This window comes from Cannabis sativa, chromosome 8 (genome assembly GCF_029168945.1).
Source record: "Cannabis sativa cultivar Pink pepper isolate KNU-18-1 chromosome 8, ASM2916894v1, whole genome shotgun sequence".
Lineage (NCBI taxonomy): Eukaryota > Viridiplantae > Streptophyta > Magnoliopsida > Rosales > Cannabaceae > Cannabis > Cannabis sativa.
Window position 1 is genome coordinate 49,705,423 of NC_083608.1, and position 27,460 is coordinate 49,732,882.

A 27,460-nucleotide genomic window follows, 5' to 3' on the forward strand; every position below is an offset into this window, starting at 1 on the left:
GCTTTATTTTTGGGGCATTTTTGAATGTTGGAATACTTACAACAACTTTCATAACTCTTAAATCACCTATTTAAGTTCATTTACACTCAATGAAGAGCTCGTAATAACCACGAGGTATAAGATATGTGTGAATTTTACAGTATGTGCTCTTAAACACTATAACTAGATTCTTAAGGTAATTATTTCGACAACTAGCTTTCTATATCAACCAAACACTTAATAGAAAATATATGGCTTGATAATTTTCAAAACTATTTCTATGAGAGTTCTTTTAATGCTTAAAAGTAAAGAAAATAAGTTTTTCAGACAAATGTGTAAAACCTGCTTGTTATTTTGATGATTCTTACTAATCGACACACTCAATGTTGTAAATATGTGTTCTTTATTATACTTTTACTTTGTGTTGTAACATTCTCTTATTCTTCTCTATTTCTATAAGTTATGTGCAACTTTTGTTATAGAGTTGTAATTTATTTAATCTCTTTTGTTTGTCTTTCTAATCATAAATAATTTACTTTTAGTACAATTGAGTTGTAAGTCTTGGTTTTCAATTTATTTTAATAATAGCTCTAACACATATGATGTAAAGATTTCTTAAAAAAAAAACATATGATGAAAAGATCATAAGCACATTTTATTAAAAGGGTGGAAATTAAACACAAACCTTTATTAAAAAAACTAAAATTAATAGGAAAAAACAATCACAATTTTATAAAGGTGATAGAAAATATAGAATTGAATAGAGAGTGATATAGTAAATATGGGGAACTACACAACGGTTGCATCGGTCATCTTTGTAGGGAGTTTGAATGAATAGGAGGGAGAGATTGCATGAACAGCCTTGTTGTCACTCACTCGAATTATTCTGTAAGCGCCAGAGCCCAACAACGTTCCTATTACTGGGCCCACTATATACACCCAAATCCCTTTGTATTGCCCACTCGCTATTGCTGGGCCTAGTGTTCTTGCTGGGTTCATTGATCCACCTGATATGGGCCTGCATGTTGTAAAAGCCCATCCCAGTAAATTTCAATTTAAAATCAACAAATTAATTAGAACTCAATTGTCCTATACTGTTAAAATTTATTTGTACTCGAATACTAATAAATAAATAAAATTTTGGTACTGTATTTAATTAGTTAAGTATTCCCTCGTGTTATTAATTACTATTGATGTTATATCTATGTACTAGTAACATGGGATATACTAAAAATTATTTTAGTGAAGATAAAATTTGTGACTAATTATAAATAATAAGTTTTATGTTGGGATTAAAAAATCTGTGACTAATTGTATTAATTACCAAAATCATAATATATTATGACTAAATTTATTTTTTAGTCATAATATTTGTCGTGATTAAAATTAAATTAGTGACAATTTGTATATAAACACTATATTTTAGTCACAAGTAATTTTTTATTATGAATAAAGTCACATTTAGTCATTAAAAAAAATTATGTTGTGACTAAAATATTGTCACTAAAAATATATTTTTTTTTTTTGGAGTGGTTGCTATTACTTAATTATTAATTTAAATAATAATAATACAATTAAATCTAGTTTTAAATTTCTTTAGAATAAATATTTAACTAATTTTATTAAACAATAAAATAGTAAATAAATTATTTAAAAATATTTATTATTAATTAAATAATAATTAAATGTATTTTATTAATTATTTAAGTTATATTTTAATAATATATTAAATTTAGATATTTAATATTATTTTTTTAAAATATAATTAATTAATTAATTTAATAGTATTAGTCTTAAATAAATAAAAAATTTAATAAACTAACGATTTCACATTTAAGATATAATTTTTGTATTATCAAATATTTTTGGGCATGTGATCAATATTTATGTTGAATATATACTGTGGTTTTATTTTTTTTTTTTTGATAATTAATATATACTGTGGTTTACCCGGCAAACATGGATGCTATGCAGACTGATGAACCCACTGCAATACCAGCTAGCTCTCCAACCTGCCCATATTCAGAAAATTAATAAATCAATAATAAATATTGAAAGAATAGAGATAGAAATTAGAATGATGGGTATTAATTAATTAAACAACATACGGCTTTAGTATCAGTTGCGACAGCAGAAGTGACAAACATCATAACAAAGGTAACAACAATCTCCATGATCAAGGCTTGAGCATCTGTCCCAGATGGTGTTGTGGTCCCAAGTTGTTGTATTGGGTTAAGCACTTCACGTAGCGTAATTGCTCCTAAAATTCCACCTGTTACTTGAGCTACTGCATAGAATGGAACCTACATATATACAACAACCAATCATTCATATATCATATGTGAGTAATAATAATATAATATGTACCTGTTTCCATGGAAAATGTCGAAAAGTTGCAAAAGCTAGAGTGACAGCAGGGTTCATGTGTGCACCGGAGATGTGACCGACGGAGTAGATCATGACGGTGACAATGAGGCCGCCGACGATGGATGCTCCGAGCTTTGGGAGTCTATGCTCATCATTTGCACTAATGGCAGCTGCACCACATGTCACAAATACCAACAGAAACGTTGCTATGATCTCTGCCACAACCTGCTTCCATATAAACATAAAATTGATTATATTATGTCTAAAAATATAAATAAGGAGGATTTAATTTGGTTTAGAGGTTAATACTTAATTAATTTGTCAGTGTTTTTTATTGGTAATTTGTAAAGTTAATTTTGACAAACAATACACATAACTGAATAATAATAATAATAATAAATTACTTAAGCAAAAAAAATCATTAATTATATTATATATTAGATTACCACTTGCGACTAGTTCAAATGGTCAGGAAAGTATTGGGGTGAGTGTATGAGTCATGAGATAGAATGGTATATGTGTATTGCAAAAAGAAAATATGTTATACTAATTAACTAGTTAAGCTTCAAACACTATTTATTAAATCATAAATGATATTATTTGTTGTTATATATACACATATATGTATAGTATGTGTGTACCTTTCTAAGAAAACCAGGTTGAAATTGGTCTTTATAAAACACCCAAAGTGAGAATGAAGTATCATGATGATGATGATCATCATCATTATTTTGTGATTGATCAGGTTCTGCTGGTTCTATTGATCTCCCCATACTATGTTGGGAACTGAAATCTATATAGTGAAATATACATATTTCCAAATGAGATATAAACGAGAGATAGTAGTACATGTTTACGTATATTAAATATATAAAATTAAGTTTACATAAATTAATATCTAATCTAGTGCATTAAGAAAGAAATATCACAACACAAAATATTTGAGTTTTGTTTCTTTAATTAATTCATGTTTCTAGTGCAATAGTGTGAATGATCGATGCACTCGTTATAAATATATTTATATTTATATAAAGCATACTATTTATTATTGATTTTTAATTTATGAAAAGCAATTGCTCTGAACATAATATATATATATGTATAGCAAGACAGATTTAATTAGTTTGATCTGGTCAAACGCTAAGCCAGAGAATATGCATGTCTTCTTCTTCATTCACTTAATTTCCACTAAGAAAATATTTATATTACATATAAATATATGTAATTGAGAGAGATGCAATATATACGTGGCTTGGCTTTGATATGTCAAAGCGTTAGTTAATTGGATTTAATGGGAATGAAAGAATAATATCAGACAGGCCCAATACAACTACATAGGCACACCCATATATTCCCATACCCACATGGCCATATATTTTAAGATGGTAATTATTTTAAAGAGGTGATATATTATTGTTAGTGTAATTTAATATTAAATTTTATATATTTTAATTTAACATCCAATAGTAAAGCCAATAAATTTTTCTTAGGGACAAAAAAATTGTAAAAAAAAAAGCCAACATTGATAAAAAAGAATATAATATTTATTAGAGAGAAAAAAAATGTAAATTTTGTAAGGATAAAATAATAAAAAAAAAAGACAAACATTATAGGGATAAAAATACGATTATATAGGACTAAAATGAATAAAAATAATTTTATAGGGGCAAACGTAAAAATAGTTAAAATTTTATACATCAAAATCTAATTTATAAGAGATTGAATGGCCCACACGACCCCATGTGGCGTGAGCAATTCCGACACTACTTTGGAAAATATGTATGTAAAATAAAATATGCATTTGCATTTCTTTTATTATGTGTTTTTATAATTAATATATTGAACTATAACCTTTAGTAAGTTTTTTTCCTTAAATTTTTCTTTGCGGCATAAAATACTTCTTGAACTTTGAAAATTATTGCAAATATTCTTTTGTAGTTGCATTTAGCTCATTTATTTAAACAATTTATTGATATATTACTAATGCTAATCTATTCTAGTTCAATAAAGTCTAATAATAAATTATGAAAATATGTAAATTATATACGTTCTTAAAATTAGTAGCTTAAAATTATATACATTCTTTCATAGTATGTAATTAGTACATTTAATGATAATAAATTAAATTTTAAGTAACTTAAAATTATTAAATAAATTATTATCCTATAATTATACAGATAATTCATAATCACATAAATAAATTTTTTTAAAAATAAACAAAATTTAACTAAAAGAAAATATTTACAACAATAACTATAATTTTTTTTTTTTTTGCAAAAGACTAAACTTTATTGGGCAAAACTGTACAAAAAATCATATTTGAAAAGTAAAAATTCTATTTATTCTATTTCTTTTTTAAATCTTTGCCTTCTTTCTTTGTTTTGAAAATGAATTTTAATATGTGTTTGAATCTTGTTTGGTTGCCACATGAATCAAAATACGTACGTGCCACACACACGTACACATAAAGACAATTGTTTGTTTGTGCCAACAAATTTAAAAATGTACGGAATCAAAAATATCAACATCATCATCACTATTATGATGAGTACCAGAATATCCCAGAAAAACGATAAATCAATCTCAAATAATAAAAATATCTCAAATTATTATCATAATCTTGAAATTAAATATAAATTTTAATAGGGGATGAAAGAAGAGGAAGAAGAAGAACCTGATAAAGCATTATTGGGGGTATGGGTATGGGTATGGGTATGGAATGAAGATCTGGATGGAGTAGTTGTTGTTGTTGTTGTTTGGGGTGACCCATATTCCTTCACCTTCTTCTGCTTCTGATCTTCTTTATCATCACCAATCAAAAGGGGCAAACTCAATGACACAACTTCATCTGATGATGACCCTCTCGACTTGAATTCCATTCCCAAATCCCAACACCCAAACACACACTCTTAATTTATTTAAATTACTTTCTAATTAGCTGGATCCTATATTTATAGGAAAGGAGTGAAGCTTATCACCTAAATATTTAAGATGGGAAAATTAAATTATTTCATCACCTTCTCTCCCTCTGCCTTGTAATTAATTAATTATTTGTAATTAAAATTCTAACCTCCAAAATGAATTATGTTTTTGAAATTATCTGTACCTTAGTTAATCTAAGCACACCACCCATATTTTTATTTTTATTATTTTTTTTTTTGTATTTTTTTAAGAAAAGAAAAAAAAAACAAAACAAAATCTGGAATAAACAGTGAAAAGTCAACTATTTAAACAAAAATAAATCAACCGACTTTCAATTAAGAATATTTTGCAGCCAAATGTATACAGGACTAGTTGTTTTGTTTGGTAAGTTTTGTGCTTTACCTTTTCATTTTATTTTTCCTCTATGTTTTGTGATTCTTTTGACATGTCTAATCACATGAGTGAAAAGCATTACTACTCAATTAAGAAACCTTATGGAACATGATTCTCATTTTTTCTTTGAAATAGGAATGATTTCGTTAAACACTCAAGAGCTGTGGTATAGTTCATTTAAATGAAAAAATTTCAAGTTAAGTCTTATGGAAAGTTAGTTATCGTTCAGATAGGAGTTCCGAAAGACTAACTTGACCATCCGAAAGAAGTCTTCAGAAAAACTAGTCCTACTTTGAAAAAGAGTTTTAGAAGACTAGCTGTCCCTTTTAAGAAAGAGTCCCAAATAGCTTGTTCCAATTGACTTTATATCTATCCGGAACGTCCTTCCAGCTTCGTTAGCCAAGAAGCGTAGTTCATACCCGGAGAGCTTTGGAGCTAACTTAGAGATCTCTCTGTAAGGAACTAATTAAGACTGTTAAGTCGTAACCAAATTAACTACTTAGTTAGATATCCTTGACCTATAAATACCACCACTATATCATTATTTATAAAAGAGGACTGAGAATACGATTGAGAGAGAGTTTCAATTGAGAGGTATAGAGAGAGAGATATATAGAGAAGAAAAAGAGATTGAGTTTTTGGGTTTCGTATTGTACTTGTGTTCTTGCTCAATCAATAAAGAAGTTTACGATGGTTTTTCAAAACTGGATTAAAATCATAGATCTCGATAATCTATCGGACTTGAACCAGTGTAATTCTTAGTAGATTTTATGGTTTTCTTGCTTCGTTTAATTTTTCTGTTCTATTTTATTTCTCCTCAATTTTTGAATTTGTTGATATTGTCATTATTAATTGTTTCTTGTTTTGAGTTTTAATTAGTTTAATTCTGTACATTAGTTTAAATTGATCCACAAGAAGATTACAAAGAAAATGGTAGGTATGCTACAATGGTATCATTCACCATATTGGGGACAATTTCTTCACAAAAAGCACAAGCTTTAGAAAATAAAGCTAATTTGGCCAAAATATGAGTAACAATATGAGTTTCTCTAACAACAAAGCATATTTTACCACAAGTATTCGCAAAATTAAAACAATAAATATCATTGATGATTGCATCAAAATCTAAACAACTATTAACTGTGCCATTAATAGACCATTGCTTTATTGCAATCAGATTCAATCAAGAAATTTCTCGGCCTAAGATCTCGAGCAAAATGTTACGTACCATTCTCGATCGTATTGCCAATAACTCAGCCTTTAGTGTTAGATAGAGTGTTATCTCTTAGTTAATATGCTTTGTATATAGAGTTAGTTAAGTAATTAGTTAAGATATACCCCATAAACTAATTTTCTACTTCCTCTTAGATGGGTTTTCAGGAAAAAAGAAAATCAAGATGGTAGTGTTGCTCAATATAAAACAAGATTAGTGGCAAAATGTTTTCTGCAACAATATGGTTATGATTTTACAGAGACTTTCAGTCCACTATTCGAGTCATCTTAACAATTGTTTTATCTAGTTGCTTTACTGCAATCAGATTCAATCACAAAATTTCTCAGCCTAAGATCCCAAAGAAAATGTAACATACCCTTCTCGTATTGCACAATAACTCAGCCCTTAACACTAAACAACTTGACAGAAAGAAAGAGCAAGCAACATCAAGTAGCTTATTGTAATCCCAAGCAGCTAAGCCAATATCAATCGATTCAGCCACCTCAAATCCAAACTGAAAAATGGCTCAAATTCTTTTTCGTTTGAGGGGGATGTTAACACTATTCCTACTGTTAGCTAAAATTAATTAGTTTAGTAAGAGTAGTTAGTTGAGGTAGTTAATTTTTGTTAAGTTTGTTACACTTTGTAATGTACTGATCAGTTGTCTATATAAAATGGCCCCTCACTAATATTGAATTAAGCTTTCTTATATTATTAGATTTCTCTCAATTTGGGTTTGCCCGGCCTGTTTTACTTTCTCTACAATTTATATATATTGAAGTAGGTTCATATATATACCCCCATAAACTAATTAAAGGATATACCCTGTAAAAGTAAGATTTAATTTAAAATTTAGTATTTAACACATGAGAATGGAAGTGATTAGAGAGTTATAATTGAATTAATAATGAGGAGAGGTTACAGTGTCGTTGTCGAGGTACCCAAAATCTCAAGGCGCAGCCCTTTAAAAAGCTTTTCTACACGTCTTAATTTCCTTCACACTATAAACTATCTACTAATTAAGCTGATTAAATAACTACATTCATTATTATATATAAAATTATGGTTTATGGGACCCCATCCCCATTTCATGGTACCACCACCCATAATATGTAACTTGACAACAGCAAATATTACATCAAATAAATCTCGTTCAATTTAACTTTTATTACAAATGTACCGTTTAGAGGGACAATTTTATATATTTTGAAATAAAGTTTAAGAGTTTGAGCTATGCTCAACAATAGGTGACTGTTATAATTTATATGTATGTGTGAGTATAATTGTATTTTTACTCAAATTAACTCAAGCCTACAGCCCTACACTAGAAAAATCTGAAAAAACAAAGAAAGAAAGAAAGAAAAAAAGAAAAAAGAAATTGTGTATTATATATATATATATATATATTGTAAAACAAGCCTACTTAATCTCCACTTCACATTAATTATATATACACATACAGTGAACACTATTGATTGTTTTTGTTATTGTGCTTATTAGACAATATTGTTCCACATATAAAAAAAAAAATTGTACAATATGAGTTACTCTATTCATTACTAATTTATAGAAAATTCTAGTGTGCTGCAATCTTTCTCTGCAGCCATAATTAATTTAGGTTAAACCCAATGTTGAAAAAGCTTTGTACTCTATATAATGTCACCTCTCTAAATTATTTATATATTTTCCTGTAATTCCTTAAAAAATTATATTTGACCAAAATGACATTATCTCTTCCTCTTCGATCCATCTAAACAACTCATGATTAATTTTTGGGAGCTAATGATTTGATATGGTGTCATTTTGCATCAAATTATGTATTAAACATACATATTCCAAAATAAAAAATAACAAAGATATTGATCATAATAAATTTTTCTAGTTGTGATATATTTTTATGCAATAGTTAGATTTTTTTTTACATCAAAATATGATTAAATTGGATAACTATATATACTGACTTAATATCTAAAAATAGTAAAATATATAGTTTCTTTAAGGATTCATATTTTTAAAAGAAAAAAAAATACAAGACAATAAATTACAAATAGATTTAGAGTATTGGCATAAATTTCTTAACCTTAGAGATGTTTTCACACGAGAATCAATCTTGATGCTAAAAATTGGGTAATATTACTTGTTGATAGGAGAAAATTCAGACCAACAAATTTTTAATTTTATTTGTAATATGTAAGTGAGTGAGTTTAATGTTATATATCTTGTGAATGTTGGATTGCGTAACATTTATTTTGTTTTGATTAAATAAATAAATTACAAATAGAAGGATAAATGTCTGGATGATTTTGTAACAATTTCCACATATTTTATTAAATTTGACTTGGTACAAAATTAGCCTTTTATAAAAAAAAAAAAAATAAATAAAAAAAAAATTAAGAAAATAAAATATTTTTGGGGTATTTTTGTTTTCAAACTTTAAAACAGTTTTTTTTTTTTTTAATATATTTTTACGGAATTCTACATTGAAACTCATATACGAACTAACGAAGGAACTTAAATTGCCACAAAAATCCGTATACTTTCCACATAGAAACAATCGGAACAACTCAAACTTTAAATTTGAAAAAAGAAACAAAAAGTTGAAAAATAATATATGGGGTAGTAATTCTCCAATATTTTTTCACCCTTATTTTTTTTTTCTTTATAATATTATTTCTAGCTACACCCATAATTTATTAAAATAATACAGAAAAATGGTTCATATTTTAAAAAAGAAGATTTTAATTTTTATTCTCTTAAATACAAAATAAGAACAAATAATATGGATTCAAATAATTATATCTAATAAAAAATTACATATGTTTGACTTTTATTTTTCTAAAAGGCAATTAAAAGATTTTTTATATAAAATTTTCTTTAACATCTATAGTTTTCTTTTAGGTGTGGTGTCCTGGTTATTCCACTCCTATAGTTAAATTCATATTGACTTATTTTATAGACTCTTTTAATTAAAGCTATTTTAAATCCTATTTTTTGCTCCTTCAATTTTAAGTTTTCATATAAATTATTAATTATGCAATAGTCTATTCATGTGTTGAAAAATAATTATTGACCACTATCATAAAAGACGTGCGCTTTTGAAATCTTGCCCATATAAATACACCTTTATTAGTATTAAAATATATTTATTATTTAAAAAATCACAAAAAAAAAATAATAATAAAATTCCATAAATTAAATACAATAAATAACATTAAAAATACCTTTTAATGATGATATAAATATGTATAATACACTCCATGTTGATATATACCCCACACCAAACGGCCTATACATTAAATAATATATTAATATTGGAAATGTCTGTAGACCCGTAAAAGATTATTTTGGTAAATTTTTTATTTGTTTTAACATTTAGTAAAATAATTTAGTTTTTTTTTTATTATTGCTATTTAAAATCACTTATAAATTTTTATAAAATTCTAAATAGTTTACCGTAACAAAAATAAGATTTAAACAATTGTCTATCGCGCATGTAAGAAAAATAGTTGCACGTGCAATAAAATATGTAAATTTTATTTTCAACATTGCAAACTACTCAAAAATTTTTGAAAATTTATAAATTGTTCTAAATAGTTACAACTTATGTAATAATAAAAAAAAAATAGACCAAAAACTAAAAAACTCTCATAGATATTGAAACAGATAAAGAATCTATCAAAACACTTATTTAAAGAGTCTACTGTATCCTTACCTTATAATATATAGATAGATTGTGTAACGTCCCCGCTTCAAGCTTCCATTGGGCCCTTACACCCACGGAATGAATGGCTCTTATACACGAGTACGTCACTCTGGCTGCTTCCTGGATCGATGACTGACCCTACAGACCAACACGAGTGTTTCCAGCGTGCTTTGTCCTCACTCGCACGCTTCCTGGGAAAACTTCCCAGGAGGTCACCCATCCTGAAATTGCTCCCAGGTCAAGCACGCTTAACTGTGGAGTTCTTTCGTGATGGGCTACCGAAAAACAAGATGCACCTTGTTGACATAGGTAGTACCAATCAATCCATTTAAGCTCTCTTCAACTGTGTAGTCCCATACCTACACAGTCTCAGAATCATCCCGCTTGACCTTCCCTAGGCGGTGTGGGATTGTACAGCTTACCCGGTGTTTCCCCTTACGGATCACGGGACTACTGACTGTCACAATCACCCCCCCTTACGGGGTCCGACGTCCTCGTCGACCACACTTCCGGCTGGGTCAAGGCTCTGATACCATTTGTAACGTTCCCGCTTCAAGCCTCCATTGGGCCCTTACACCCACGGAATAAATGGCTCTTATACACGAGTACGTCACTCTGGCTGCTTCCTGGATCGATGACTGACCCTACAGACCAACACGAGTGTTTCCAGCGTGCTTTGTCCTCACTCGCACGCTTCCTGGGAAAACTTCCCAGGAGGTCACCCATCTTGAAATTGCTCCCAGGTCAAGCACGCTTAACTGTGGAGTTTTTTCGTGATGGGCTACCGAAAAACAAGATGCACCTTGTTGACATAGGTAGTACCAATCAATCCATTTAAGCTCTCTTCAACTGTGTAGTCCCATACCTACACAGTCTCAGAATCATCTCGCTTGACCTTCCCTAGGCGGTGTGGGATTGTACAGCTTACCCGGTGTTTTCCTTACAGATCACGGTCACAGATTGCACTCAAGTAATTTTCATCTTAAAAAATATTAAATTATAAAACTTTTATGTATGTCCAAATAAATAGGGATCTATCCAAATACTTTTTTAGAGTTTGCACTGTACCATATAATACTATATATTTATATCAATAATTGAGTATGACAACACTATAAATTAGTGGAAAGGTGTTACTAATGTTTGGCTCACTTCTCATTAATACTACTAACATTTTACATGTATATGTATATATAATTAATATCTATGATTTCTCCATAAAGAAAATTTTAATATTTTATAGGAGAAAATAAAATACATAAAAAATTTCAAACAAGGGAGTCAATGTTTGGGTCAACTACAACGTGTTGGTGGTTATTCATCTTGGTTGGGAGTTTGAATGAATAGGAAGGAGAGATTGCATGGACAGCCTTGTCATCCACTCTAATTAATCTGTAGGCCCATGAGCCCATCATTGTTCCAATTACTGGGCCAACCATATATACCCAAAGCCCTTTGTACTGCCCACTCGCAATTGCTGGGCCTAGTGTTCTTGCTGGGTTCATTGATCCACCTGATATTGGTCTGTATATTCACAAATACCACTTATTTTTTGTAATTAATTAATCCTTTTTAGGACTCATCAATCTAATGTTAATTAATTCCCCTTACCAAAATATCACATAAAGTAAAAATTGATAAATATTAGGGAAATTTACATTTATTTTACAAGGTTTTCACTTATTTTTTTCAGAAAAAAAAATATTATTTTCAAAACAATGAAAAAACAACACTACATATTTTTATGTATATATAAAAAACAATGTTAAAACCTTAAAAAATGTAAATCTATGAAAATATGAATTTTTTTTCACTTTTAAGTATTTACGAAATAATCCCTAAATATTGATTAATTTCCCTTATGTGTGGGATTAATTAGATTTGAGAAATTATATTATGGACTGAGTCACTCTTTTTGGGCCGGGATATGGGCCTATAATCTGAACCCATATAATTGCTTACCCAGCAAAGATTGATGTTATACACACAGCTGAACCCACTGCAATACCAGCCAGTTCTCCAACCTGAAAGCAAAGCAATGAAATTGGAAGATTAATTAAATTATTATTATTAAAATAAAAAATATAAGATTATATATTAATGATGGTATTTTGTAATTAATGAACATACAGCTTTAGTATCAGTTGCGACAGCAGAAGTGACAAACATCATAATAAAAGTAACAACTATTTCGATGATCAAAGCTTGGACATGTGTCCCATGTGGTGTTGTGGTTCCAATATCTTGAATTGGGTCTAGCACTTCACGTAGTGTAAATGCTCCTAAAATTGCACCTATAACTTGACCTGCTGCATACAATGGAACCTGCAAAAATATACTAATTAACTTAATTAATTCCAATAATTGATGTTTGGTAACTATTTTGGAAAATGATTGGATCGATCCTTGTGACCAAATTCTTCAATTATCTATGGCATTCAAACACGTGTGTGTCTACGCATACAAAATGTTTTTTGTAGTTTAATTAATTAACTAATTAACAAATTAACTAAGAAGAGTCATCATCGTGATCTCTTTATCTAATGACCAATTAATTAATGAAAAGAAAGAAACGAACTATATATATGATGACAACTCGATCGCCAACATTTTTTCTTTCAATTTTTTTTTTTTTTTTTTGAAAGGGAATTTTTTCTTTCAATTAATAATTAGAATTTCTCGTATAATAGTATATTATTTTCTTTATATACATAGATATATATTGGTAGAAATTACATTCCAATCTTTATTGGAGTTATAATTAATATGTCATAAATTTAAAAAACATATTTAAACAAATATGAGTACATGTACAACTAACTGTTTAAATTAATTTATTTACTTGAATATTTTCGAAAATTAAGTATACTATATTAGTGTATCATATGAAAAACAAAAATTATAATTTTAGGTACAGATAATAAAAATACATTTGCCTTCATAAATTTATATATATATATATATTACACTAAAACAAGTAGTGATACCTGTTTCCATGGAAAATGTCGAACGGCGGCGAAAGCAAGAGTGACGGCGGGGTTCATGTGTGCACCGGAGATGTGGCCGACGGTGTATATCATGACGGTGACAATGAGGCCGCCGGCGAGTGATGCTCCCAGCTGTGGCACTCTTTTCTCATTACTTCCACTTAGGGCAGCCGCCCCACATGTCACAAACACCATCAGAAACGTTGCTATGATTTCTGCCACCACCTATATATATGTTTATATAACATTACAATATTAATATGAAACTATAATTTCAATTAACGTAATGGGAGTTTTGGGAATATTAGTATATAAATATTTATATGTAGGGGTACGTACCTTTTTAAGAAAATTAATTTGACACTCCTTATAGTAGAGTACCCATAGAGGGGATGATGATGATGATGATGATGATGATATTGATGGGTGATTAGTAAGAACATTCACTTTAAGTTCTCCTTCTACTGATCTATCCATTTGTATGAACGGAATAATATAAAGGTTGAAAAGTGAAATTAATAATGATGAACTTTTGATAATAGCTAGCTAGGATTTTGTAATTTTAATGAAACTTGGACTCATGACTTAAATAGAGATATCACAAGCACTAGTATGTGTTGTTTCTGTGTCGTCAGTTGTGCTAATAAAAATATTCTAATAAAGATACTATTATATATGTAGGATTTTTACCGTTTTAACCCTACACCAACAAAGCCACAATATCAGTTATCAAGGTCAAAAATGACCTTTCCTAGTCTAAGTAAACCCTTAGACTAAACGGCACCGTATTAACCCCACGACATCAATCTTGATGTCGTATGAATCCTTTGATTAAAAGACTCAGTAGAAGAGTCTAGAATCCCGAAACAACTCGAGACCTGAAATCACTCACACACTCACAAACTCGAAACCCTAGCAGAGCAAGTTCTCTCTGAGAACTTGCTCGATTCCAGACCCTAGAAACCCAGAAAGCCCAGAAAAACTCAAATCTAAACACACACACACATAGCTTTTAGGTTAGATGAAAAGAAAATGAAAGATAAGGAGAGAAAACACCAGAAATTTGTTTCAGAGTTCACCCAAATCTGGGCTACGTCTCTGTCAAGCTCTTCTCAGAGATAGAAGCTTGATATCCACTATCACAAGGTTTGTTTACAAACTTTTGGGAGCTTCCTGTCACAGAAATCGATCAGGTAAGCTCGATTTCTTTCTTTACACTTTGTTTTGTTGTTTTTTCTCTGTGTTTTATTCTCGATCTAACTCTCTTCTTTTCTTTCTCTGTGCATGTACTGCTTCTTCGAGCTTCTCACCATGAGATCTGGATTCTCATGGTTGGATCTTGGAGCTGAAGACTCAAACTAGGGTTTTCTCCTTCTCTCTCTCTCTATTTACGTTTTTCTACGTATTCAATGTTGTAGATCTAGGTTTTTCTCGCTTTGATCCGTATATTTATATTGTTGTTGTGTCGGTTGATCAAAGCCTTAGGAGTTAGTTACAACATCGGTTGTAACTAACTACTAAGTCTTGATCCACTGCAGGCGAAGCCACCCTAGGATCGAGTCTTACTTGCTTTTTAAAGCTTGTTTGTATTTTCTTGATGTGGATATTTGTAAAGAGAATTTGGTTATAAGTGGATTTTATTCAACAATTTCCACCCGAAATCCTCTTATAACCGATTACGATGTTTGTATGTTTATCTCCGAGAGTCCTAGCTTGATAGGTCCTACACTTAGTCTCCTTTGTCGATTCTTAACAAGTTCATGCAATGTATGAACTTGTTAAGAGTCACAATTTTAGTTCCCATGTCTGGCTGGGTTATCCTCGGTAGGCACCTTCTCTATATCTATCTCTCCTTGTGTCACTTTGTCACGATGAAGTGATACTTAATTTCTATGTGTTTTGTTCTGTCATGGAACATAGGGTTCTTACATAGAAATATGCGGCTCTGGTATGCGAGTACACGATGGGTACTCCTTTAAGTAGATTAAGTTCTTTCATTAGCCACTTTTAGCCATATAGCTTCCTTTATAGCTTCGGTTGTGGCCACATACTCGGCTTACGTAGTTGATAGTGCCACAACGGGTTGAAGTTGAACTTTCCAACTTACACGGTTACCTCCAATTAGAAAGAAATAGGCGGATGTAGATCTCCTATTGTCCCCGTCCCTGCATAGTACCGAGTCACTTTATAACCTTCAATTATAGTGTTAGCTTTCTGTCTATTGTAGGTTAATCCAACCTTAGTTGTCCCAAGTAGATACTCGAACACCCATTTCATGGCTAACTTGATGAACTTTTCTGGATTAGCCATGTATTTGCTAAGTACACTCATAGCAAATCCCGGATCGAGTCTAGTACTTACCATTAAGTACATCACGAGACCTACTGACATTAGAATAGGGTACATCCTTCATAGTTTCAATTTCCTTCTGTCTTAGGGCATTGTTCCTTAGAAAGTGTATCTTGGCTAGTAATAGGTTGCTTAACAACCTTAGCATCTCTCATTGAGAACTTATCTATGATTTTCTCAATGTAATCTTCCTGTCTAAGCACCGGTTTTCCTTTATCTCTTGTCTCTTAGTATAGATATCCCAAGGATCTTGGTAGCATTTCCAAGGTCCTTCATTTCAAATTCTGTCTTGAGTAGAGCTTTAACCATATCAACCCTAGTCCTTTCTTGACTTATAATAAGCATGTCATCTACATAAAGTAGTAAGTAGATGACATCTTTTATAGAGTCTCCTTTGTAGTACGATGCATGTGTCATGGTAGCTTACGTTGAACCCATGCTTTAACATAAAAGCATCAAACTTTACGTTCCTTGTCTAGGAGCTTGTTTGAGTCCATACAAGGACTTAACCAACCTGAGTACCATATTTTCCTTCCACTTTAATCTCAAAACCTTTAGGTACATTCCATATAAATCTCTTCTTCTAAGTCTCCATGTAGAAAAGGCTGTAGTGACATCCATTTGATCAATTTCCATGTCAAACCGATTAGCTATAGATAGCATTATCCTTATAGTCTTGTACTTGGCTACCGGTGAGAATATCTCATTGTAGTCAACTCCTTCTTTACGTGTAAAACCTTTGGCTACTAACCTAGCCTTGAATCTTATAGGTTCACCTTCAAGTATCCCTTCTTTATGCTTGTAAACCCATTTGCGAGCTATTATTCTTTTCCCTTTAGGCACTTAGAACCATTATCCGAGGTCTTGTTTTTCTTCGGAGACACCATTTCGAATCCATAGCTTTAAACCATTTCTTAGCATTAGGTCTGTCATAGCTTCTTCATAGGTTTGAGGTTCTGTACTTAGAGATTTCATAGCAGTCATGAAGGCATAGGCTATGTCTTCATTCCAGATGTTGAAACTGTACTTAGGATTAGGTTTAGGTGTCCTTTTCTCTCTGTCTCTAGTTAATTGGTAGTCATCCAGAGCTTCAGTGGGCTGAACAACTTCAGTTTCATCTCCCTGTTGCTCTTCTCCTTCGATTCCTTCTCTTGTTGGAGCTTTACGTGTGTTCCACCCGATCCCGATCGAGGTTCACTTCCAGTGGGTTCCACGATTTATATCGGAGTTCTTCTTGGTCATCTAGCCTCCATAGAGTAGGGTCAAGCGTATTGTACCCGCATGGTTAGTGTCTCTTGTACTGCAGGGTTAGTTTTAAGCAAACAAGGAAATTCATTTTCTTTGAAAATAACATCTCTGCTAATTATAGTTTTGAATCCACATTTGTCTCTTAGCCAAATTCTGTAGCCCTTAACTCCTTCAGGATAGCCTAGAAAAACCCCTTTAATAGCTCTAGGTTCCAGCTTACCAATACTCTGGTGCACAAATGCACTACAACCAAAAACTCTCAGGTTTGAAAGATGCGGTGGTTTACCGGACCACCTTTCCTCGTGTGTTTTGAATTCAATAACACTTGAGGGACATCTGTTTATTAAATAAGCGGATGTCATAGCGCTTCTCCCCGAAACCATGGGACAAACAGTTGTATCAACATACATCCGGCTTTGTTCGAATGGTTCTGTTCATTCTTTACGCAACACCATTTTGTTGTGGTGTTAGCCTAAACGTTCGTGTCTTTGAATACTGTTTCTCTGCAAAACATGTCAAATTCATTGTTGCAAAATTCCGGACCATTGTCCGTCCTTAGGTTTTTAACCTTTACGTTAGTAAGATTTTCAACAAGTGTCTTCCAATGTTTAAACCTTTGAAAAGCATCATTTTTATTTTTCAATAAGAAAATCCACACTTTTCTAGAAAAATCATCAACTATAGATAGAAAATAGGTATTACCTCCATGAGTTGGAGTCTTTTCGGGACCCCATAAATGCGAATGTATATAATCTAATATACCTTTAGATTTATGTGTCCCTGTTTTGAACTTCAGTCTATGATGTTTTCCAAGTATGCAATGCTCACAAAATTCCACTTTGCTGATTTTGTCCTTGCCCAGTAGTTGTTGTTCATTCACAATCTGTAAACCTTTTTCTGCTAAGTGTCCAAGTCTGTTGTGCCATAGTATAGCTTTAGCATCTTCAGGACTTTGTAGAATGTTGTTCTGTCCAACGGTGTTGTTGCTTCTAGCTATAGGTTCACCAATCATGTAGTATAGGCCTTCCTTTTTAATTCCTTTGATGATAGTCATAGATCCTTTGCATATTCTCATTTGTCCATCTTTGATCTTGCTTTCTATTTTTAAATCATCAAGCACACTTAGTGAAATTAGGTTTCTAGATAAATCAGGTACAAATCTTACCCCAGTTAATGATCTAGTGACCCCATCATGCATCTTAAATGCCACTTTGTTCTGCCCCTTTAATTTCACGGCTTTGGTCATTCCCTAGAATCACTTTTCCACTTAGTTGAATCCACGAAATCGATCAAAATAGATCTGTTATTAGTCATATGAAATGTACAACGAGTCAAGTATCCAATCATCTTTAAAAGATGATCCCGCAACATAAACTTCCCCATTTTCATAACGAGTCACTAAAATTTGCATTTTGGTGATCCGTTTTATTATTAGGGTTTACGGATTACGAATTGTAAGCGCTTCTTTGTCCATTAAACTTGTTCTTTCGTTTTTGTTCAAGAAATAGCAATCTTTCTTGAAATGTCCGGGTTTCCCACGGTTGTAACATCCTTCGTATCTTGTGGTCCTTTAGAATTTGATCGCCTTTGTTTTGTCCTCTGTTTGGACCCCTGCTATGGCTTTGACTCCTCCCTTTTCCATGCCAAGGCTTCTTCTGAGTAGATCTGCCTCTACTCAGATTTAGTTCACCATTAGAGCCACCATTCTTTTCTGATTTCATCTCTAAGTCCTTAGATTTTAAGGCAGAGATGACCTCATCAAGAGTGATTGAGGTCCTTCCATACTTAATTGCTTTGTTTTAACTTCTCTGTAAGTTTCGGCAATGAATTAAGTATGATGATGGCTTGGTTTTCATCACTAAGAGCCTCATTCTCCCCTGAGTTTGCAAGCTCAATGTGCATCCTCAAGAACTCATCAAGATTTTGATCTAAGGACTTGGATTGGTTCATTTTGAACCCAAAAATCCTTTCCTTGAGATAAATCTTGTTTGTCAAAGATTTCTGTTGAAATTGCTCCTCTAGCTTTTTCCAAATCTTTGATGGAGTCTCTTCCTTGTCTACTAATCTTATTATAGCATCTGATAGATTGAAGATTAGAATTCCGATGCTTGATTTAGGTATTCTTCTTGTTGTATTTTAGAGGTTCCTTCTGGCCATTCAATAGGTTCATCTAGCACCCTTAGTAATTTTTGTTGAGCTAGTAGAGACCTAATTTTCCTCCTCCAAATTCTGTAATCCCCTGTACCATCAAATTTATCAATGTCAACCTTTATGTTACTCATTTTAATGAAATTGAAAAGAAACAGATAAGAGTTTTAGAATTTTCTCAGTTTGTATTTCTGATATTTGAATTTGAATCTTGATATTCTTGCTGTTTGAGTGTTGTTCTTTTTGTCAATCTTTCTTTCAAGATTTTCTTGCCAATTCCTTCCTGATATTGTTTTCTTGATTCTTTGTTGATCTTCCTTAGCCAAACCAGGCTCTGATACCACTGTAGGATTTTTACCGTTTTAACCCTACACCAACAAAGCCACAATATCAGTTATCAAGGTCAAAAATGACCTTTCCTAGTCTAAGTAAACCCTTAGACTAAACGGCACCGTATTAACCCCACGACATCAATCTTGATGTCGTATGAATCCTTTGATTCAAAGACTCAGTAGAAGAGTCTAGAATCCCAAACACTCAGACACAAAGCTTTTAGGTTAGATGAAAAGAAAATGAAAGATAAGGAGAGAAAACACCAGAAATTTGTTTCAGAGTTCACCCAAATCTGGGCTACGTCTCTGTCAAGCTCTTCTCAGAGATAGAAGCTTGATATCCACTATCACAAGGTTTGTTTACAAACTTTTGGGAGCTTCCTGTCACAGAAATCGATCAGGTAAGCTCGATTTCTTTCTTTACACTTTGTTTTGTTGTTTTTTCTCTGTGTTTTATTCTCGATCTAACTCTCTTCTTTTCTTTCTCTGTGCATGTACTGCTTCTTCGAGCTTCTCACCATGAGATCTGGATTCTCATGGTTGGATCTTAATTTGAAGACTCAAACTAGGGTTTTCTCCTTCTCTCTCTCTCTATTTCTGTTTTTCTCTGTATTCAATGTTGTAGATCTAGGTTTTTCTGCTTTGATCTGTATATTTATATTGTTGTTGTGTCGGTTGATCAAAGCCTTAGGAGTTAGTTACAACATCAGTTGTAACTAACTACTAAGTCTTGATCCACTAGAGGCGAAGCCACCCTAGGATCGAGTCTTACTTGCTTTTTAAACTGTTTGTATTTTGCTGATGTGGATATTTGTAAAGAGGACTGGTTATAAGTGGATTTTATTCAACAATATATTTATATAAAGCTAATTAGGATTTTTGTCTCCTCAATTTTGCCAAATTATGCTTCCTGAACTATTGAGATTGTTGGATTTAAGGAATTTTGTCTAATTTCATTCAATTTTACTATTTCATGATTATTTATGTACTAAACCATGCTTCCTAGATTTTGATAACTATACCAAATCATTTCATTCGAACTTTGACATGTATAATAAATCATGCTCCCTAAACTTTCATCCATGTTAGACTTTTTTACTAAAATTGAACAAAAGTCCTTAAATATTCCAACAATCTCAATAGTTTAAGGGGTATTTTTAACAACCTTAAAGTTCAGGGGGCATAATTTGGTATATGTCAAAGTTTAGGGGACAAAAATCTTAGTTAGTCTTTATATAACAAGCTAATTAATTAAGGTATTTGCCCCAAATCATCTCGTGCGGTTAAAAATGCTCCTAAATTAACTATTTTCTCAATTTTATTATCATAATTCATTATAAAAATCTTACTTTTAGTCACAATAAAATTTGTAACTAATAAAAATATAAAAGTTGTGACTAATTATAAATTATCATTCTTATGTTGTGACTAAAAGGTCCGTAACTAAATATATTAGTTACAAAAATCACAATTTATTATGATTAAATATACTTTTAGTCACAATACTTATTGTGACTAAAAGTAAATTAAGGACAACTTATCTAAATGCTATATTTAAGTTATAAGTAATTTTTTGTTGTGATTAAAAGTTGATCACAAAAAATATATATTGTGACTAAAAGATTATCACACTAAAAGTAGTTTTGTAGTGATTGTGTACGCATGTATTAGATTATATGCTCCCAAACTTTGAATTTGACATGTACTAATTAATTATGCTTCCGTGAACTTTTATCTATGTTAGACTCATCTCATTTATAAAAATGGACAAAAATTTATAAATACAACAATCTTAACCGTTCGGAATGAATTTTTAATGATATGAATAGTTCAAGAACATAATTCATTACTTGTTGAAATTTGGGAAACAAAAATTTCAAGTAGTGTATAAAATATATATATAGAGTTAATTTGTTAAGTTAGATACGTAGTTATCTTGTAATTAATTTAGTAGATTACTATTTATCATATCGTCGACCATATGCCTAGCTAGCTAGGTCTTAATTTGATAAACAAAAGTAGTGTTAAAAAATGAAAAGAGGAATCAATCATAATATCTCTGTGTTTGTTTCTTCCATATTCATGATATGTTTCTTTTTAACAACTAAATGTTATAAATATAACTGATATTGGTTGGTAAAAAATATATGATGATGCAAACATAAATATATATATGTATTTTCCCATATTCTTTATTACTTTTTTGTATTCAAACCGCGTACTTTTAGATCTCCTTTTGGCCCAATCTTTCTCACTGATCGTATATTTTTACATAATTATAATTCCATTATGTAGAGTTTATATGTATACAATATACATAAATATATAGTCAGTAATATAGCAAAAGATTCAGTCGTAAAGTGATTTGGTCTTATTAATCTTATTTAAAAATTAATGAACTTTTCCACCCATACAAATATATATACATTTTATAATAAGCACGATATTATATAATATATAATTTGTTTCCACTAAGTAAGGGAAGGTTGATTGATCTATCAACTTGCAAAGGGAAGAGGTGCTTTGTTGCCAAGTGTTTATTGGTAATCTCTATATATCTCAATCAGGGTAACAACTGGCTCCCATTATATATATACATATATATATATATATATATCTTCTCATATATATATATATATATATATAGTCCGGTATGATCATCTACTCTATCTAAATTTACAGTCTCCTAAATCCAATTAGACCCACCTCTAATATTAATAAAATTATTATGAGCTTTCTCTTTCCACCTTATTTATAATGTATTTAATTAATCCTAATTAACTTTGTAACTATTGCTTTAATGTGGATGTAAACAAGCTATTATATTATATAATATCAATATAATGATCATATATAATATTATATATTCCTAAAGTTTGGTTGGATATATAACTTGGCATTTGGATCTATTCAACATAATTAAATGATATAGCTTATGTAAGTATTACTGGTCCGACCAGATGCGGATCATGCTGTTTTAAATAAAGTACGTACAAGTCGCTTATTAGGTTTAGGGTTCTTAATTCATGACTAAAGAAGCCGTTAAAGAAATACCACCCTTAAATATCGTACATTATTAATTTACTATTTTTTTTATGATATTTTAGGAAGTTTTTCAGTATTATAAATTAAAATTCTCTAGCTCTTCTTATATGCTTACTATAAAAAAAATTTCTTTTAGTCACAACAAAATTTGTGATTGAAAGTAAAAATGTTGTGACTAATTATAAATTATTATTCTTATATTGTGACTAAAACGTCCGTGGCTAAAGGTATTAGTCACAAAAATTACAATTTATTGTGACTAAATGTATTTTTAGTCACAATACGTGTTGTGACTAAAACTAAATTAATGACAACTTGTATCTAAATGATATATTTTAGTCACAAGTAATTTTTTGTTGTGACTAAAGTCACATTTAGTCACAAAAAAATTATATTGTAACTAAAAAATTGTCAATAAAAGTAGCAATTTTTTGTAGTGGCTATTTGAGGACGTTATAGTTTTATTGTCTAAATTTTCGGGAGTAGTTTTATCTCTTGTAGTTTCCTTACTTCTGTAGCTCATGATTTGACAAAGCAAATTCTTCGGCTACTCAACGAGCTATTCCGATTCAATGATGAATGTCAATATCTTAAATTTCTTTAGTGGTTTTAATCACTATGTCAAGAAAAGAAAAAGATGTATACATTCTATCGCAGCTTCTTCGGCTTAATAGGAATCGCAAAGACCACCAAAGAATAAGTTGGAGCTTATACATATAATTTTTAAGATGGTTGTCATGTCAATTGATGCCCTTCTACGTAGGACTTACCCAATAGGGCTTACACAAATTAAGACCTGTTAGTTGTTACTCATTTTTAAGGCCTATAGGATAAATAATGTTACCACATAAGGACTCAAACTTCAAAAGACAACCAAACCAAAAACTTTATGCAAAACATCCCAACCATTATAACCATATATATAGTTTTTTTTTCATGATATAACCATGTTATAGTTAATAAATGGTTAATAATTAGAGGCTCTTCTTGGCCAATTGTGTATAATCTATGAGTCTCTCTCTATATATATGTATATATGAGCTCGTGAAAGGCTTGGGTAGAGCTCTTTTATATATATATATATATATAATCTGATCTTATATGTACTGATCGGTAATGAATTAAAATACTAATTAACTGAGAAAATTGTTACCTATTATATTAAGACTCAACTTATTGTACTGTAACTTCTTAATTTGTATCCTTATTCATGTGTTAATCATTTATTATTAGTCAATTTTACATTTATATTAATGCCATTTTTAACGTTCGTTCGTAATAGATGAAATTACACTAATATGAAAGTTTTCAGAAAATATTGAAAAATATGGCAGTTTTTTTTTTTTTTTTTTTTCTTGTGAGTAATTCCTATTTCATATATATACATTTATATATATTAATATATTTATAATATTTTTTTTAAGTATACCATTGTATCAATTAAATAAAACTGTAGAAACTGGTTGTGATATTTTTTGTGAAGGTATTTTCATCATTTTTCTATATATATTTTTTTAATTATTTAGATATATTATAAAAAGTTTTTATTATTTTTTTTTTTTTTAAAAAAAAACTCTGAAATGTTTCTCTCATACCTAATTGTAGTATTTAATAATCTAGAGTCATTCATCATAGTATTTTTAAATTGCATTCGTTTTTTCCTTCTTCAACTTTTTTTTTTTTTTCATTTTCTTTCTTCATCTACGAGTAGCTTGTTTCATTTGATCATGGTTTGGTGTAACCGGTTACCATAATAAGAAAATGGTATTTCTCAAATACCATTTGCTTTAGTGATGCACTGGTAACCGATTGCCTCTATATATTAGTACTTTTTATACTTTTAGTAATATGGTTGCCACTATATCGAGATATTCTTTAGTAATGTGGAGATAACTAGTTACTACAATTAAAATAACAAAACCTAAAAAAAAATTATAACCTAAACCGATTGCGATAGTAACTATATAGTTACTTATTCAAATTTGCGAAAATATCAATCGTGGTGGCAACTGGTTACTTAGTTAGTGATGAGTGTATATTTGCTGTGTTAGCCCATATTGTTGGTGATCAATTGTTAATGGACTTAGCATTTGTGTGTAAAGTTTAGGTGAAACAGAAGTGTGGCCTTTTCTAGTTAACTGAAACCTTTGATGAGCATGCCCAGTTCAACTAGGATTTTGTAGCTAAGTCCCCTCCCTAACTCTATAAATACATATTGTCTCATCACAATTGTATACCTTTTGATAATCAGATAAATAATCTGCTTCTGATTTAGAGATCTAGGGAGGAAGACTTAGTTGATAGTATTGCACTATCAAATTGCCATAATTACTATGGATCAATCAGGTACGCATATACTTAATTATCATATATTAATATTGTGTTCTATATTATACACAAATAGATCTTGGGTTTATTTTTAATTTATCTAACATGTGGTATCAATATCTCAAATAGCACTACAAAAAATCTTATTTTTAGTCACAACAAAATTTCTGACTAAAAGTGGAAAAGTTGTAACTAATTATAAATTATTATTTCTATGTTGCGACTAAAAGGTCCGTGGCAAAAAGTATTATTCACAAAAATTACAATTTGTTGTGACTAAATATATAGTTTAGTCGCAATACTTGTTGTGACTAAAACTAAATTAGTGATAACTTGTATCTAAAGACTATGTTTTAGTCACAAGGAACATTTTGTTGTGACTAAAACTCACATTTAGTTACAAAAAAATTATGTTGTGACTAAAAAGTTATCACTAAAAGTAGCAGTTTTTTGTAGTGTAGATCTTGAGTTTATTGTTAATTTATCGTGTTCTATATTATATACAAATAGATCTTAAATTTATTGTTAATTTGCCTATAAATAAAATATTATAATTTTGATAGAGAGATGAGTAGATAATTTTTAAATCTTTTAAATCATAAACCAATTAGCTTCTAAGAAACTAAAAATTCAAGGAGCAATTTGCCAGAAAGGTCGAGGAAGGAACTTGTCCAAACTTATATATTTTGGGACTAATTGGCTAAAAAATTCTTTGGAGACCAACTTGTCAAAAGTTACATAATGCATGGACAACCACTTGAGGCTAGCTCAAGTGGTCATAGGAGGGTAGTACGTTTTGGAGATTTAGGATTCGAGTCTCAAATTATGCATTATGTAATATATAAACGTTTAAATCAAAAAAAAAAAAAAAACATAATTTGTAACGTCCCCGCTTCAAGCCTCTATTGGGCCCTTACACCCACGGACTAATGGCTCTTATACACGAGTACGCCACTCTGGCTGCTTCCTGAATTGATGACTGACCCTACAGACCAACACGAGTGTTTCCAGCGTGCTTTGTCCTCACTCGCACGCATCCTAAGAAAACTTCCCAAGAGGTCACCCATCCTTGAAATTGCTCCAGGCCAAGCACGCTTAACTGTGGAGTTCTTTCGAGATGGGCTACCGAAAAACAAGATGTACCTTGTTGACATAGGTAGTACCAATCAATCCATTTAAGCCCTCTTCAACTGTGTAGTCCCATACCTATACACAGTCTCCGAATCATCCCACTTGACTTTCCCCAGGCGATGTGGGACTGCACAGCTTACCCGGTATTTCCCCTTACGGATCACGGGACTACTGACTGTCACATAATTCATGGACTTGTGGTACAAATAAGTCTTAGATAATAGAGGTAGATTTGTTATATTAGATTTTAGTGAAGCTCAAATAATATGTAATAGTAGTATGATCTATAGTAGGATATTAGGTTTTCATTTTTTTTTTCTGTAATAATATTGCATATAAGTACTTAGTAGTTGCGGATATTGTTTAAATATTTTATATCTTAAAAATATTATAACCATTAAAGTTTATACGTTAAATACCAAAATCAATACTATCAAAAATTTATATATATATATATTGTTTAAAATAAAATATGGTTATTTCTTTCAAAAAAAAAAAAAAATATGGTTACAATATATTGTTTTTAAATGTGGCATTACAATATTTTTAAGATATAAAATTTTTACAAATATCTTGTTATGGTGAAGCTCAAATAATCTGTAATAATATGATCTATGGTAGGATATTAGGTTTTCATTTTTTTTTCTGTAATAATATTGCATATAAATACTTAATAGTTGCGGATGTTGTTTCAATATTTTATATATATCTTAAAAATATTATAACCATTAAAGTTTATACGTTAACTACCAAAATCAATACTATCAATATATATATATATATATATATATATATATATATATAAAATATGGTTACAATATTTTTAAGATATAAAACTTTTACAAATATCTTGTAATGTTTATGACATTGTGATGTCTTTTGTTGCCGAAATAAACAAGACAACTAATTCGCTCAAAAAAAAACAAAAATAATTAATCGGCTACTTAATTTCTTTGAGGGGATCAGGGGTCACATTTAAGGAAGAAATTGGTACCACACTAAGGACTGGTCCACATTATTATTGGATTATATATATTGAGAATTATCAAATAAGATTACGTAACGTGACACACACCACAAGTTGTATTAAAGGTGTTTAATATTTATATACATATATTCTCAAATATATTTTATTTCCATGTATTTTTTTTTAGAATATGCCAAATAAAAAAATGATAAAAAAAAACATATAAATAAAGGATTTTTTATTTTTTATTATTTTTTGTTACAATTTACAAGTAAACTATATTTGAAAATTTGAATATACTCATTTTTTAGAATACATACGAAGTGTGCACGACAGTCTAGCAATCAC

General features: G+C 30.4%; 2 protein-coding genes across 2 annotated transcripts; both read right to left on the reverse strand.

Annotated features, from left to right (window-relative positions):
- Positions 1-610: 610 nt before the first annotated feature.
- LOC115701126 (aquaporin NIP2-1) lies at positions 611-5,945 on the reverse strand. Its single transcript, XM_030628825.2, has 6 exons — positions 5,021-5,945; positions 2,988-3,139; positions 2,347-2,571; positions 2,088-2,282; positions 1,930-1,991; positions 611-997 (listed from the first exon to the last, which is right to left on the reverse strand). The coding sequence occupies exons 1-6, from the start codon at positions 5,223-5,225 to the stop codon at positions 769-771; spliced, it is 1,068 nt and encodes a 355-aa protein (XP_030484685.2). The 5' UTR covers positions 5,226-5,945; the 3' UTR covers positions 611-768.
- A 7,595-nt stretch (positions 5,946-13,540) lies between these two features.
- On the reverse strand, positions 13,541-14,041 carry LOC115700396 (aquaporin NIP2-1-like). The gene is made up of 2 exons (XM_030627954.2): positions 13,904-14,041; positions 13,541-13,789 (listed from the first exon to the last, which is right to left on the reverse strand). Exons 1-2 carry the CDS (start codon positions 14,039-14,041, stop codon positions 13,541-13,543), a joined length of 387 nt encoding a protein of 128 aa, XP_030483814.2.
- Positions 14,042-27,460: the final 13,419 nt, after the last annotated feature.